Source organism: Lissotriton vulgaris, chromosome 12, assembly GCF_964263255.1.
Source record: "Lissotriton vulgaris chromosome 12, aLisVul1.2, whole genome shotgun sequence".
Taxonomy (NCBI): Eukaryota; Metazoa; Chordata; class Amphibia; order Caudata; family Salamandridae; genus Lissotriton; species Lissotriton vulgaris.
The window spans coordinates 468,357,224-468,374,589 of NC_141700.1; the positions used below are offsets into that span (position 1 = coordinate 468,357,224).

The following is a 17,366-nucleotide window of genomic DNA, read 5'->3' on the forward strand; positions in this document are numbered from 1 at the left end:
CAAAGCTCTACCACATGGTGTGATTTTTTCAACTAACATTTCCATTTAGTAGAGGTAGATATCACCTACCATACCATGGTGTGGGTATCCAGTCTCTAATTTGCATCCCACGTTTTAAACAAGTGTGTATAACCTACTATAGGCATTTAGAGGTTGGGGCGGCTGTAGTTATGGAAACCTAATGTACAGGGCTATAAGAAAGTTTCGATAGTCTGGGTTTTTAGGTTTAAATCTTTTTTTTATTGTTATACATCAAACAATGCCAACAACAGTAAGTCATAGAAAGCAATAAGACACAGCTGGCACACTACAGATAAATGAACGGTCTTAACTGTATCTGTGTAATCTGGGAGGTAAGGTACATGTAGGCTACTAGCTTGGTCGCTGTTTCAATACTGGAGACGTTCCGCGCAGTGTGGCACGCCAACTGACTCACTTAGAATACCTGGGCTAAACATTCCATGTTCTAACATGGAATCTAAGTAACATTACAGTCACCCACTTCCTTCTGCCAAAGTGTTTGCCCCGATTCTACTTCCCAGCACCTTTGCCCTGCCAAGGGGATCGCCGATTCTGGGGAGTGTTGCAGGTGATAGAGTTAAGTAATAAGGTGTGAACTAGACGTCTTGGTGTGAAGGCATTTTTCGTATATTTAGTTAGTGGTCTTTGGTCCCCTGGTCGCACCGAATGGTGCATACCCAGTGTCGTACTTGAAGGAAATGATACAGTTCGGACTCAAGCAAAGCGAATATGGAGTGGAGGTCTTCGAAGGTTAGTGGGCCTTCCAAGTCAAAAAGGTGTCCAATGGACCTGCACCCTTCTAATCCCAAAGTTGGAAAGCCCCTTGATCTAGACATGCGGTAAACTCTGCATTCTTAACTATAGGTGTGAGGGGTGATGGTAAGGAGGTTAATCTTGTCACAGTGAAGTCCCAAGCTTTTCAGGTCATGCGGGTGATTGGTGAGCCATATAAACTAGCTGGGCATTGCACCTTGTGAAGAAAGGGGATCCCCCACAATGCCTGGCCCACGATCGGGGAGGCCTGTAACATAACTCTTCGCTCATTCTAGGCTTTTTGTTGGGCCACACAAATGAACAGAATTCCTGCTGAAGCGATTTAATAACACCAGGTGGGGGCTCCACTGAAAGTGTTTGAAAGATATATAATATTTCTGTGCCGCCATTCCCCCGAGCCAAGAGAGACCGAAAGGCCTCCAGTGGCTTAGATCTTTACAAACCTGGGAGAGGAGGTGTTTATAGTTCAGGGTAGCCGGAGCATGCTTGGAAATAGTCAGCTTGATCCCTAGGTATGGGATCGACTCCGTCTCCCAGTGAAGTGGGACTGAGCGTGTAAGAGCCTCCCTGGTGAATGACCGTAAGGAGACCACCAGGGCCCGCAATTTTGCAACATTTACCCAAAGCCCAGTGGCCTCCGCGAAGCTCTCAAGTTCGGCGAAAAATGCAAGGATGGAAGTCAGAGGCTCCTCCAAAGTGGCGACCACATCATCCGCATAGCGGCTGATGGTATGGAGGTCCCCACAAATCGGACCCCAGAGATCAGCTGGTTCTCCCGCAGCCTCTGGGCCATGGGCTCCATGTAAAGTGCAAAGAGCAACGGGGAGAGTGGACACCCCTGCCGCGTACCGCAAACTATCTGAAAGGAGTCGGAGAAGCAGCTGTTGACCCGTACCATGGCAGTGGGATGGCTATAGCTGATAAATATCCATTTACGAAAGCTGTCGCCCACCCCAAACTGTGCAAGAGTGGCCTCCAGGTAGTTGCAATGTACCCGGTCAAATGCCTTTTCAGCATCAACCAATATAATCACACGCTCCATGTACTCATGTTGTGCCTTGTCAAGGAGGTGAAGTAACATCCTTGTGTTGTCACCTACACTGTCTAGTGGCCACAAGGCCAGACTGACCTGGGTCCACCATCCCCGGCATCATCGGACCAACCTTGCTGCCAGTATCACTGTAAAGAGCTTTAAATCGGTGTTTAAGAGGGATGTTGGTCTGAAAGAGGCACAGAGTTGAACGTCCTTGCCCAGTTTCGGAATCGCCTCAACTGAGACCATTAGCTCACTGGGGATGTCCGAGGCATTGCCTATTGCATTGAAAAGCCTGGTGAGGATAGGCACCAAGGTAGTGCAAATGGTCTAGTAAAAGATGGCAGGTAACCCATCGGTCCAGGGAACTTAAGAGGCTTGAGGCGGTCTGTAGCAGAGTTCACCTCCTCTATACGAATAGGGCTATCCAGACTGGCTGCCTGTTCTGGTGTTGATCTCGGGAGGGTTTCTCCCTGTATGTAAGCAAGAGAGTCTTGTTCTGAGATATGTTTTGGCTGTATATAATTTTGCATAGAAATCATGAAATGCTTGCGTTATGGCTGCATTGTGTGAGCACTCATTGCCGGACTCCTCACGTACTGTGTGAACAGAGGCCGCTTGGCATTGAGTGAGGATCTTGTTAGCCAGAAGGCACCTACATCTGTCTCCACCACATAAAAGGAATGTCGCAAACGGAGGGTGGTGTACTCTGCCTTATCAAAGTGAGTTGCAGGAGTGCTGCCTCTAATTGTCGCCATTCTGGGGGAGCCCCAGTCTGTTTGAGAATGCGTTCTAACTCCTGCACCTGCCTTGTGAGGCCTTCTCTCTTATCCTGCCTAATTTTGTTGGCCGCTGTGGAGGTAGCGATGAGTTCCCCTCTAGTGAATACTTTGAGTGTTTCCAAAGCATAGTTATGGAGGTATTTGGATATCATTAAAAGTCATGAATTCCTTCAATGCCTTATCGAGGCGCTTTATCTCCTCTGGGCGATGCAGAAGTGTGTTGCGCAGCCGCCATATGTACGATGGTCTGTCTGGAGAGGGGATTGCGACTGTGTCAGTGCGACATAGTGGGAGTGGGAGTGGGAGTGGGAGCGGGAGCGGGAGCGAGGTTTGATATCGGAGTCCCCTGTGTATGGAAGTAGCTAACGGGACCTGATAAAATAATCAGTTCTGGCATAGGTTTTATGGCCATGCAAGTAGAATGTGTAATCTGTAGCTTGTGGGAGTAGTGTACGACAAATGTCTACCAGCCCCAGGTCCTGCAGCCAGTCTCGCCCTGCCCAAGAGAGAGCCCCCGCCTGCCCATGTCGTTGCGCTGAGCGGTTTAACTGATTGTCTAAAACTGCGTTTATGTCTCCCCCTAGTAGAAGTTGCCGATCTGTTAAGGCTGTTAGGTCCATCACTGCCCGTCGTAGGAATGTCAAACATGAGCAATGGGACCCCCTCAAACAAATAAATTATGGCCCTGGAACCGAGGGGAAAAAGAATACACAAAGCTAGAAGGGTGTTCCTACAGTGGCCGTATCATTCAGTAATGTGTGTACATCTCTAATTAATCAACAAAAATAGTGACAGAAGGAGATAAAGTGCAAACGAAGTTCATTCAAAAAATATATATATTTATTTACTTATTCTATTTTATTTTTATATGAATATAAATACATATGAATTTAATTCTTGATCAGCGAATCTTCTTTTTTTAAAGTTCATAGGTAATACATGAATTGTTTGAAAAAATTCATAAAGGACACAAAAACGGTTCTAAAATCCATAACAAATTAGTAGTAGTTCCCCTGAAAAACAATCATACACAGCAACTCACTCACGTGCTGACAGTCATACTGCATTCATACCACATACAAAGATGAAAAAAGGAACTGGATTCCAATTAGCAAGATGACTACGCTAATATGGTCCAAGGGCACCGGGGTGTAGTTGTTGGCCCTTGTGGCGGGTCTACGCGCGTTTCGGTGGGCAAGCCACCTTCATCAGGACCTTGTACATCGAATTGTGCAGATAGCAGGGGATCAGACAAAAGAGAAATTGGCCTAAAAGGAAAAGACAAATCTGTCACTGTCACATACACAAAAAATCTATAAACAAGTGAGCATTAATACATTCACTGTTGGGTAAAACCCATGGTTCATTACTCTAGTAAGAGAGAAAGTCTACCTCTTAAAGAAGAGAGCAGAAGAATCTAATAATACGGAAGCAAAATATTGACACAAAGTGACGGGTCACACTATCATTTAATGAGGGACCAATTGTGCAATAAGATATCTATTCTGCACAAGCCGATTGAAGGGGTACTCCATACAAAGACATGTACAATCATTTAGTAATACTTACAAGGTGATAGATCAGCTATCATTAAAACGAGGTCTCTATAAGAGTAGAAGGGTAGGGTCACTCAAGTTGCACCGCATCTATAAAGGGGCCAGGGGAGACTGTTAGAGTAGGTTCTGGTATAAAAAATTCCATGGTATACATACATGGTCCCTAATAATTAGGCTTACCCATAATGCCAAGTCAGATGTGCTAGGTGACCCTCAAAGCTTCATCTTGGTGTCTTAGATATCAGATTCTGTGTAGGAAGCTAAAAGAGAAATGTGTGAAACCCCATGTCAAGGTTATTTCTGGGGGGACCTTAATCCTCTGAATTAACTGGACTGCCTGTAGATAGCGCTATAAAAAAGACATACCGAAATGAACGAGTTGTTTCCGTTACAGTGTGGATTCTGAAGAAATACTCCTATTATATAGAGGGTCTCAGGATACTGTAGTCCGCGTAGAGAATTAACTCCTATGTTATTTCGATCTCTAATGCAATAAAAAGAGATACCAACACGTCTGTCAGGGACAACATGGATGTCATTGAATTGTTATACACATGAGAGGCTAGAGATACTATATGAAAACTTACAATTATTAATGGTGATCATTTGTCATAAAGAAAGGGCATTCTGCGAGGTAATTTAGTACTCTTTTCCAACCGCTGCTCCAGGGACTGGATGATGCTCATTATTGAAACTGCGAAGGATGTAGCATCTACCCTCCTGCGGGAAATCAATGACCTTGAAGAGAAACTGAGCACATCCACAGCTGTGGAAGATGGTAAGAACTGCCTGGAAAAAATTAAATCAGAGATGAAGGACTTTGAAACCTACCTTACTAACAAAAAAATGGACAAACTTAAAAAAGATGTGAGGTGGTTTACCAAAGAGAAAATCTATCCCTACCTCACCCCCAACTTTTACCAAGAGACATCACAAGGCAACTATAATCCCAATTATAATGGATATCAAAGGAGACGATACACCAACTTCTCCGATACAGGGTCTTCGGGCTCTGATGGAGACAACTACCAGGAGACGAACTATGGTCAGCCAAACTCGGGACCCTTCAGGGGAAGACCGAACCAACGTCCATTCAATGGGAGGGGTTTTTTACACCGAGGCCAATACAGAGGGAGGAATGTTCGCTGGCAAGACCAAGCGACCCATGCCCAAATGAACCCTCCACCTCCTCAGCAATACGTGAGGACTCGCAACCAGCAGTACTGGTGGTAGAGGCAGGCAATGAACCTAAAGCTACAAATGACTTACCTGTATATAATCTGTCCTCGGCCAATCTTCAACCAGAGGACATAAAAGTACTCAGTAGAGGTTTATCATTTGTCCCTAGTAGTTATGTCAATAAATTCAAATTGCACGAAGACTTGTTTGCCTTTTTCCGTAAAATTAGATTGAACAAATTTTTCCAGGATCGTCCACCCTGTGAGGAAGTAAACAACCTTTCGGGTTGTAAACCAGCATCCACATTCACACCGACCCTGGACATGGTAGGTGCAGAGGTACGCATTTTTGAACAGAGCGTCCTCCAAGATGTTGCAAAGGTCATTAAACACACTTATACTCCTCCTTCAAATCTCTCTCATTCAGAAAGAAACTCCTTGAATGAGCTAAAAACCAACTCCGCCATAGTCATCAAACCTTGCGATAAAGGTGGGGGCATCGCAGTCTTTGATAGAACGAAGTATGATGAGAAGATGTTAGAAACGCTAGCTGTGACTGAACATTATAGACCTGCCCAACGCAAAGAATTAGATCGCTTGAACAAACACATTCAAGAAATAACTCAGTTGGCCTTCATAGATGGCTTTATCTGTGAAGAGGAGCTTGTCTTTCTCAACAAAACTACCCCTACCACTTCTGTTCTATATGGTCTTCCCAAGACACATAAATCAGAGAAAAATCCACCCATGCGTCCTATCATTTCGACCATTGGCTCGTGCACTGAGCCACTATCTAAATATGTGGACCGATTTCTGTGTCCATTAACCCAGAAATATACTTCATATATCCGCGACACCGGGGATATCATTAACAAAATAGAAGGTTTACCCTTCAACCCCGATACAGACATCTTGGTGACGCTCGACATTGAGGCGCTTTACACCAATATCCCTCAATGTCGAGCGTTACAGGCAGTTTCCACCCTTCTCAGGAGATACCCCTCTGACCGCCCCGATGCCTTCATTATCCAGTGTTTGGAGATTGTCCTAATGAACAACTACTTTGATTATAATGGGAAAACCTATAAGCAGATCAAAGGGACATCTATGGGGGCTTCTTGTGCCCCCAGTGTAGCTAATACCTTCATGGGGGAGTGGGAACTGAAAAACATCTTTAATGAACTAGCACCTTTTTTTGAGAATATTTTTGTCTGGAAGCGCTTTATTGATGATATTTTTTTTATTTGGAAAGGGTCGGAAGAGGAACTACAGACCTTCTACCTTTGGCTTAATGCCAGTGATACGAACCTGAGGTTCACGATGAATCTTAGCACTCAGCAGGTAGATTTTCTAGATATTAGCATCTTAGGCACTAACGGACAGCTATCGGTTAGTCTTTTCAGAAAAAGTACTGCCAAAAATACCATTCTAGAATTTGCAAGCTTCCACCCTAATTGCCAAAAGGAATCCATACCTTTCGGCGAATTCCTCCGGATTCGCCGGAATTGTACGGATATGAGTTCATTCCATCGACACGGAGATGCCCTGAAAGAACGGCTACTCAAAAGAGGTTATCCACACCGCCTAGTGCGACAAGCCTATAAACGGGCTAAATATTTCAATAGATCCGCACTTCTACAGGGCAAACCCCAAAATAAACACGAACGGATCACCTGCGTGATTAACCATTCTACCCTGAATCATAAGTTGAGAAATATCATCAATGAAAATTGGAAAATTCTAAACATGGATGAAAGTGGCACTGTACTCCCCCTTCCCATGTTAGCCTACAGAAGAAACAAAAATCTAAGGGACATGCTGGTTCATGCGAGACCCTTGACCAGAAATGCTCATTTCAACAACCAACTTTCAATCACTGGTCTCCCTGCAGTTGTGGGGAACCATAGGTGTGGCGGCTGCCATGCTTGCGACTCAGCCCTCATTTCTGACGTGGTAACCTATAATGAAAAAAAGATTAAATTACGCCACCTTACCAACTGTCGTAGTAGCAATATAGTATACATCTTGTTCTGTGACTGTGGCCTAGCCTATGTTGGCGAAACAGGACGCGAGTTTCGCGTCCGTTTCAGCGAACATAAGTCCGCCATTAGGACTAAGAAACTCTCAGCCCCATTAGTAGAACACTGCATTGAGAAGCTACACAAAGAGGATGAGATCAGATGGTCCATCCTGGAAAAGGTCACTCCTAAAATGGGTCAGCCCATTGAAGTCACGCGGAAAAAACGTGAAACTTTCTGGATTTTTTTGTTGGACAGTGTCAAGCGAGGACTTAACGAAGAGATATCTTGGTATGTTACCAAGTAAAGAATCCTGATCTCCTGTCCTTGTTCTACTGCCCATAAACTGTACCTTTATATGACCTATTCCGGACTTATTTCCCGTGTTGCAGTCTATTTGAGAATTCCTTCCTCATTCTGGACTTTCGGTATGGGGTTCTCTGTATTTTGCACATCATCGTCTAGCCGGCGCTTTTCAGTCTGCATTATCTCATTAACTGACAGCACTTTACTTAGACATAATCCTTGATGGGCTTTTAATTTAAAATACAACCCTCAATACACAACACAACTATTGCAGTCACGACCTCTAAGACGTAGCCTCTTTTATTACACCAGAATATACCATTTTCTGTTTTAAACATCGCAAATATACGAGTTCGGCTGGCTGGATACACTTAATATGGCCGCCATGATGCAGTCCCTTGTTTATTACTACGCTACAATACTCTCGCGGTCTTTCCCTCTCTTCCGCGATACTTCAATCTTGACATCATAGTATAACTACGGACGGACACAAACAATGTCCGACGGAGGACCTCGGGGACGCGTAGATGCCTGGACGCTGCACGCCGGACTTACAGGTAAACGGAACAGGAATCGAACGTAGTCAGAGGGGTGTAGAGTAGTTTCCTGCTCAGACTTAAAGACGTAACTCGCTTTGACGTGGTGGCGCCGACTATTCACGCAGCGAGCTTAGACCCATGGACTTCTTTGCTGCATTCCCATGCGTTTGCCCGTATACTAGGGGACTTACTATAAATATCACCGATTCTGAGCAACAAATTCTAGACTTTCTGGTATATGCGTCCTCCATTTAACTTTTTTGTGATATGACTGAATCAGTGCACATCATTCTGTACCACTATCTTACCTTAGAATCGGAATATATACATACTACTTTTGTCTTGCAGGGTCGCAGTGGCTTTACAGTACTAAATTACCTCGCAGAATGCCCTTTCTTTATGACAAATGATCACCATTAATAATTGTAAGTTTTCATATAGTATCTCTAGCCTCTCATGTGTATAACAATTCAATGACATCCATGTTGTCCCTGACAGACGTGTTGGTATCTCTTTTTATTGCATTAGAGATCGAAATAACATAGGAGTTAATTCTCTACGCGGACTACAGTATCCTGAGACCCTCTATATAATAGGAGTATTTCTTCAGAATCCACACTGTAACGGAAACAACTCGTTCATTTCGGTATGTCTTTTTTATAGCGCTATCTACAGGCAGTCCAGTTAATTCAGAGGATTAAGGTCCCCCCAGAAATAACCTTGACATGGGGTTTCACACATTTCTCTTTTAGCTTCCTACACAGAATCTGATATCTAAGACACCAAGATGAAGCTTTGAGGGTCACCTAGCACATCTGACTTGGCATTATGGGTAAGCCTAATTATTAGGGACCATGTATGTATACCATGGAATTTTTTATACCAGAACCTACTCTAAACAGTCTCCCCTGGCCCCTTTATAGATGCGGTGCAACTTGAGTGACCCTACCCTTCTACTCTTATAGAGACCTCGTTTTAATGATAGCTGATCTATCACCTTGTAAGTATTACTAAATGATTGTACATGTCTTTGTATGGAGTACCCCTTCAATCGGCTTGTGCAGAATAGATATCTTATTGCACAATTGGTCCCTCATTAAATGATAGTGTGACCCGTCACTTTGTGTCAATATTTTGCTTCCGTATTATTAGATTCTTCTGCTCTCTTCTTTAAGAGGTAGACTTTCTCTCTTACTAGAGTAATGAACCATGGGTTTTACCCAACAGTGAATGTATTAATGCTCACTTGTTTATAGATTTTTTGTGTATGTGACAGTGACAGATTTGTCTTTTCCTTTTAGGCCAATTTCTCTTTTGTCTGATCCCCTGCTATCTGCACAATTCGATGTACAAGGTCCTGATGAAGGTGGCTTGCCCACCGAAACGCGCGTAGACCCGCCACAAGGGCCAACAACTACACCTCGGTGCCCTTGGACCATATTAGCGTAGTCATCTTGCTAATTGGAATCCAGTTCCTTTTTTCATCTTTGTATGTGGTATGAATGCAGTATGACTGTCAGCACGTGAGTGAGTTGCTGTGTATGATTGTTTTTCAGGGGAACTACTACTAATTTGTTATGGATTTTAGAACCGTTTTTGTGTCCTTTATGAATTTTTTCAAACAATTCATGTATTACCTATGAACTTTAAAAAAAGAAGATTCGCTGATCAAGAATTAAATTCATATGTATTTATATTCATATAAAAATAAAATAGAATAAGTAAATAAAAATATATATTTTTTGAATGAACTTCGTTTGCACTTTATCTCCTTCTGTCACTATTTTTGTTGATTAATTAGAGATGTACACACATTACTGAATGATACGGCCACTGTAGGAACACCCTTCTAGCTTCGTCATAGGAATGTCTCCTGCCCCTCGTTAGGTGCATATTTAGAGCCAAGAGTGCACATTAATGGTGACTGAAACAGCCAGTAGTCTACCCTAAATGTTGGCCTGATTCGTGCATATCTTACCCCTAAAGGTGCGTGAGATAAGGATAGCAACTCTGGCTGTTTTGGTGGTGTGTGAGGAGAAATACTGATGCGGAAAAGCCCTCGATCTGAGTCTGTGAGTGTCCCTGGCCAGGAGGTGGGTTTCCTGTAACAGGCATATTTGTGCTCCAGAATGCTCTAAATAAGATAGTATAGCCCTTCACTTAGTCAGGTTATTCAACCCCTTTACATTTAGCATAAGAAATGTAATGTGTGATAGCATATCAATGTGGTATCAATCGAGAGCTGAGCATGGAGCCAGAGTTGTCCCATTGGCTCCCTCCCACTGGCTTACCCCGAGACCCAGAAGACTCACCCAGCGAGAAGCAGGGCCTGAGATTAAAGTTAGAGCTTCAAGGAACGGAGGGGAAACATAGTAAAATAAGAAAAAACAACAATTAAACCCTTGAGGCAAATGTGCAGCATCATGGAGTGAACCGTAGTCCGGAACAAGTGCTCCAAAGAAAGAAACAATGAACGGGTACCAGTGTCCATCGTTTCCACACTCCCGCCCGAACGAGCCCACGGCAGCTGTGAAAAAGAATCAGGCGAAGGCATCTGCATACGTCCACAATTTCCTTCTGGCCCGTTCAGCATTCATTCACTAGAGGGGTCCCTTGCGAGAGGGGGGGGGGCAGAGTGTGCCTCCGAGGGTTCACTCTATGTGTACGATCAAGTTTAATATGGAAATCTTCCGGCTTCCCCAGGAGTGCGCGAAAAAGGTCTGCCATCATAGCCTCAATATTTGTGTCCTACGTCCCGGGCACAATACCCCTAATGCATATATTGTTGCGTCAGGACCGGTTTTCAAGGTCCTGTGTGTGCGCGCTTGGAGGTCTAAGTTCTGTTCTCGCAGGCCAATGGCTTCTTGTTGTAGGCCCTCCAACTCCTCGACCATACTGGACTCATGGTCTTCTGAGGAATGAACTCTCTCCGTTATGGAATTCAGGTGATGGTGCAGTTCCCTGAGGTCCACTGATAGGTCACGCTTCATGGAGGTGGGGTTTTCTCGACGGGAGGCATAGAGAGACTCGAGAAAGGAACGGCTGACCGGTCCCTCTGCGTCCTCAGCCTCCTCCTTTTGTGTTCTGGGCCTCTGGGGGGTGGGGGGGGGGATTTTCAGATTGTGATTGGGGTGTATTGAGGAGCATTTCCTTTACTGACCTGTGCTTCTTCACTCTACCAGAAACCATATCCAGGCTTGTGCCCTTTGTTGTCAACTATGTTCCACCACCTCTTGCTGTGTGTAGGGTCAGAAGTGGAGCACATCCTAGGGTCCCGGGTAGCTTTAGCGCTCCAAACGGTAGATATTGTTTCTTGGGAGTCGCAGAACTGGAATAGGGGGAGCAGCATTGGAGCCCATCCCTTCCCAGGGCGTCCACTTGATATGGCGTAGAGGGGATAAGTCCGCTACCCTCCTCACTTTGCATTGGATAGAGTTATGTATGTCCAATGGGCCTCCCCTAGATGAGAGCCGGTCTGGGCTTGGCCACAGCCCCCGCCCCGTCACTCCTCCTCACCTTTCGTCCTCTTGGGCGGGGGATCCAGTCAGCGACCTGCCATTTTCTCACTACCCTCTGCTGGCCAACCACCCTGGAGGAGTGCGTCTGCTGATTTGGCTGGTAGCCTCTCTCTCTTGGCCGCTAGACGAGGTCTCGCCCTCCCGAACGTCTCATGTGCGCAGGCAGTCCCCGGTGCTCCTGCTCAGCACATGGTCTGTCGGGACCTCAGGCATCTTCTCGATTCCCTCTCCAAGAGGCCCTCTGTGCATCAACCCTGCCCCCGGTCAGTCCTCGAAACAGCACACCCGCTGCGGGTCGCAGCTCTGCCCTTGTTGCATGCCGGGCTTGCTCCAACTTTTATTGCGCTGGTCCACTGTCACCCCCTTTAGTCCCGGGCCTCTGGTCCGCCCATCCTGCTGCAGGTCAGGCATGGGCCACTCCGCTATCTCTCATGGTCGCACTGCAGGGCCCGGGAGCCGCAGCCCATCCACCCCTGTCCCGGGTCGAGTGTTCTCGCAGCTTCTCCCTCCGGGCTCACCTGTTCCCTATGGTCAGCCCTTACAGGCCGTTGCCAGGCTCCTCACTCTCGTTGGGGCATCCCAGGCGGCCGGTAAGGGTGCTACTTTCGGTCCACCCCACCCCACACTGTGGGTGCCGCCTGCTTCGGAAGGTCGCCTCCCTGCAGCCGCTCTCTGCTCGCTTGCACTGCCACTTCCAACGGCTATCCCAGTACTCTGCTCTCAATCTGGCATGCATGCAGCTGAAATCGCCCTTCTAGCTGCACCTCCGTTGGGGGTAGATCTGCCTCCGATGACCCCCTGAACTACCGCTAAACAGCGAGGCCTAGCCTAGCTGGAGCGGACAAACGAGAGAGCGTGTCCTATCGCACCGCCATTTTGGCCACGCCCCTCTAGTCTGGGCTTTTCAGTAGTGGCAGCGCACCTCCTTGACTCGTTAAGTGGGGGATGAGCATCTTCGTCTTGAAGCTCGTTGTTACCAATGGGAATATGTCCAGGTGACCAGCATCTGTTAGGGAATTGAGTTGCAGCTTTTAGTACTAAGGCTGCTGTGTTTGTGTGGATTTCAGGGAGATCAATCGCCCATGCGTTACTGTGCTCAAGCCACACAGTTTCACTTGTGGCCCTTTTCAGTTGAGAACAAACTGACTTTTTCCTTATGGCATGGTCCGGATACCTCATACTTGAATACCGGTGCACAGTGTTTCATACACTGTTGAAAATGATTGAGGGCAGATTAGAAATGAAGCCAAAAATAGCTTTATTGTGTTATATCAAGTTACTCACAAGTGTGAGTCACAGATTTATAGTGGCAGGCATTGCTGTTGGCCATGCGCAAAGTCACTGTGAACTAGTGCAGGATGACTGTTCCAAGCAGAGAGCAGTCCCTGCAAGATATGACCACCTGTAATGATCAATCTGAAATATTTGCTTCCTTGCAGCACCCAACTTCAAGACCCAAAGACATATGGAGCCCACTTAAGTCATACCTTGCACAAATGATAGTGTATCAACTGATGGCTAGATATACACTCATTTTATGACATTAGGAACAGACCAGATTAGGGTCTCTGAACAGTAACTTAATGGCATGTTCAGAAGCGGTCTCCCTCCTTATAGCATAATAATTTGGATATACAGTTCTAACCTTATTCAGTTTTTAAAGCACTACTAATATATCACTTCTGTTGGATGTACTGTATTGGATGTGTTAAAGTCTCTATACCTGATATGTAAGGTCACTCAAGTTCTTTTCTCTATGTAGTTCTGTTGTGAATCACAATGAAATTAAACGTTTGCTGTCTCTGTTGCCTATTTGTTGTCTCTGTCTGCCTGTTTGTATTTGTACCCACACTTCATTCAGTTTGTGTTTTGTGTCGGTCTAATAGTATATTTCAGACTGCCTATCTTTGTCTCAGTATGTATGTTTGCCTATCCATGCCTGTGTCTCTAACTGAAGGTGTACATGGTCTCTTTGTATATGTCCCTCTGTTTGAATGTGCCTGTTTTGCTGTCTTAGCCTTACTTCTGCAGCCACTTATCTTGTCTTTGCCTGCATGGCACATTAATGTATGCTTATCTCCTTCTATCTGTCAATCAGTCTTTCTATGCCTCAGCCTGTTTTTGGATGTGATGGTATTTGTATGTTTACTTACCTGTCTGATGTGTTGTGTACCTCTCAGTGTGGGTCTGAGTATTTAGTTGCCTGTTACTTTCTCTGCACAGTACTGCTTTTTTCCCAGACATTGTTTTCTAAAGTGGCTGTCTTGTTTTCTCTATTAGCACTGAGGGATAATCGGATTGAGCTTGTGAAATCCACTACCAATGAACTTACCATTAGTATTAGTGATGTGGGGATGGCCGATGAAGGAGTCTACACATGTGCAATCTTCACCATGCCTGTCCTGGTGGCTAAAGCACTGGTGACTGTACTAGGTAAGAGCTTACTTTTCTTCCTTTCTGTGACTTTTTGAAATTGAGCATTAACAAATTAACAGTGAGGGTCCATCTTATCCTCCCCACTCCTATACACCAACTCATGAGAGTTCCATTGTGAAGTCTGCTTATCACTTACATCTTGCCCAGAAGACAGTTAATGACATTTTACAGCACCCACAATTTGCACAGGGCTCTGGGGCAACTGCAGATGGAAGGTGGCCCTCCTAACACTGGGGACACCCAATGATTATAATCATCTACATATTTGAAATTATAACCTTCATGTTTATAATGTTCACTAGAACATAAAGGAGAGTCTGTTTGCACAAGAATAATGTTGGGAATTTGATTTTACTTTGACCTTTGCTATGTCTACACACTAATCAATGCAATTCCTTATTTATTGTTTATTTATGTTTGTGTATAGTGAGGTTCTGTAATTCTCGAGTCTGACTCCATTTTGTTCTGTGCCACCATTTTGTGTTGCCCTCACGTAGGCCTGTGAAGGTAGCCTGGCGAACAAAGTGGCCTGGCCTTCTTAGTTCATGTATACATTCACTAGTTTTTTTTTTTACTCTGAAATGAATTATAAGAAACTGACCTCTTTACCTGAAACTGACCTCGCAAAGCCAATTTTCCTGATTGGTCTTTGTCTGAGATTGCCAATCAATGTTCAGGACATCGTTAACTTTTAGTTTTCTTCCACATGCCTTATCTTGTTCAGCATCTGTTACTGTTTCTTTTTTATGTTTCTTCATTTCATGGGTCATGCTTTCAATTATAGGTTTGTCCGGCTTGTGGAGATTGAATTTGGGACATTTCTAATAATTAACTTTTGGGTTGGGATACTGTAAATTGAGTTTTTGCTATGTGATACTTTGTTTGAAAATGTACCTTATTGGCTAGAATTTTGTGCAGTGGGTGTACATTTATAATGTGAATATTGGGTATAAAAGGAGACGTCTTGCCTTAGTAAAATGGGCAGTCTCCTGAAAACCTACTTGGTGTACTTCTTGGACAACTGTGCTTAGCTGTAGCTAATAAACGTAGTCTTTCTGCGCCAACAGAGTATTCTGTGTCTCTGTGCAACAAGGCAGGTGAACTCGAAGATTTCAGGCATGCCCTGCACCACCAGGCCCAAAGGCCTGGTTCTTCAATTGGCAGCCCAACGTGGGGCAGCTTCAGAGGTAGCAGTTGAGCCCAAGGATCGTGAGGAGCCCCGCAAGAAAATTCCAGAGGAGGCGCCCCCACACTCTGTGGTTCCGTGGTTCGCGAACTGGGTTTGATGGTTCCTAACCACCGTCCAGCCCCGGATGACCCTATTTCCCGATTTTCCCTCTCCCAACACCCCACCCTTGAGAGCTTGGTGGTCTAAGCCTCCACTTCCAAGGGTGTATTCCCTACCATACCACCTGATAGGGAATTCAAGAAGCTCGACTACCTTGGGAAGAAAATATTTTCTTCCTCCAGCTTAGGACTGCGGTCGGTGAACACTGCATGTCTCTTGGGCCGTTACTCTCATTCTGTATGGGACATGGTCGCACAGGTGCTGTCTCAGTGCGGAGGAGGCTGGGCTGTGCTCTCCCATGCAGTGGCCAAGGGAGAGACACAGCGAAGTTTGCCATACGGTCTGGGTTGGACAACGCCGACTTGGTAGGCAGGACGATTTCAACATCAGTAGCCCTACGATGCCCGAAACCAGTCATAGGATGCTGGTTTCCAGTCCAGGGAGGACCTGGCTTGGCAGTTCGGGCTGGACTGTTCCCATGAGGCACAGGGTTAGACTGATTTGCATATAGCCATGTGGGATGAAGAACGGTGATGGATTAAACCCAGATCTTTTGACTGGGTATGAGTGTTTGATTGATTCAGATGCTCCGTCCATCACCACCCCTTTTGTACCGTCTTGCGTTGAAGGCATTCCTTCCTTCTGTCAAAGGGAGAATAGTGCAGGTGTTCATGGACAACACCACCGCCATGTGGTACGGCAACAAACCGGGCGGGGTCGGGTCGTGGACCCTATGTCAAGAGGTACTTCCTTTCTGGAAGTGGCTGGAGCATCAGGGCATGTTCCTGGTGGATCAACACTTGATAGGTTCTCTGAACGCCAGGGCGAGCAAACTCAGCCGCTGGTGCATGATGGATCACGACTGGTCTCTTCACTTGGAGGTGGTGCAAGGTCTCTTTCAGCGGTGGGGAGAGCCTTGGTTAGATCTATTTGCCACCGAAGAGAACTCGAAATGTCAGCAGTTCTGCACGTTGAAATTTCCAAGGCGGCACTCACTCAGCGACTCTTTTCGTCACAAGTGGAGCTGTGGTCTTCTATACGCCTTTCCACCTATACCACTTCTACCCTAGTGCTGAAGAAGATCAAGCGCGACCAGGCCCATGTCATTCTTGTTGTCCCGGACTGGGCACAAAAAGTCTGGTGTCCAAGCTCTTTCACATGGTCATAGATCCTCCGATCTAACTGCCTCTTTGGGAGGATATTCTGTCGTAGCAGCAGGGGATGGTCCTCCACCTGAACCTGTCCAGCCTCCACCTACTTGCGAGAAGATTGAGCGGCAACAGTTGACAGCTTTCAACCTTCTGTAGTAGGGGATCTTTGTGTATAGTCATAATCTAGTGAATAGTCCCGCTCATGAGTGTGGACCCCGGAGCAATCAAAAATAATCTCTTAAACTGTCTAACAATGCAGTCCTGCACAGACACTTTAGAGAGAATTTAAAGACATATAATGCAGCCTATATCCTCAGGCTACACTGTCCAGTACTTCAACTAGACATTCCACCAAAACCACACACAGCACAGCCTGCCAGGTTTTCTTCATAGAGAAAAACTTCCCCTTTTATCAACAAAGCCTCTAGAATGATAGAGAGGAAGGGGAGGACAGACAAGCTCCATAGGCTGCCATTATGTGGCTCAAAAAGGGATACCGTGCCTTTCGGAAAACTTTCTAGAACTTTCTCAGTATCCCAGAATGCCCAGCAGGTCCCATTTACTTTCAGTTCTTTTTTCCGGCTCATGCTAGCAGGACCCTGGAGCATTGAGCTCTCCCTTTTTGGGCTTTTTGTAGGAATTTTGCACTTTTAAAGTGTGTGAGTGTTTACACCCGACGTGTTTTGATACCATCTTCCTTCTCTAGTATTCTGAGCACTTCTTTTTTGTATAAAATGCCAGCATTGTTTGATAAATGCCCGGAGTG

At 45.5% G+C, this 17,366-nt stretch overlaps 1 protein-coding gene across 1 annotated transcript in view; it reads left to right on the forward strand.

Moving 5' to 3' along the window:
• Positions 1-17,366, forward strand: part of CADM3 (cell adhesion molecule 3) — an 825,731-nt gene that overhangs the window by 281,386 nt on the left and 526,979 nt on the right. Inside the window, exon 3 of the mRNA XM_086945217.1 lies at positions 14,006-14,158. Coding sequence (XP_086801343.1) covers positions 14,006-14,158 — 153 coding nt within the window. The remainder of the gene's footprint in view (positions 1-14,005; positions 14,159-17,366) is intronic.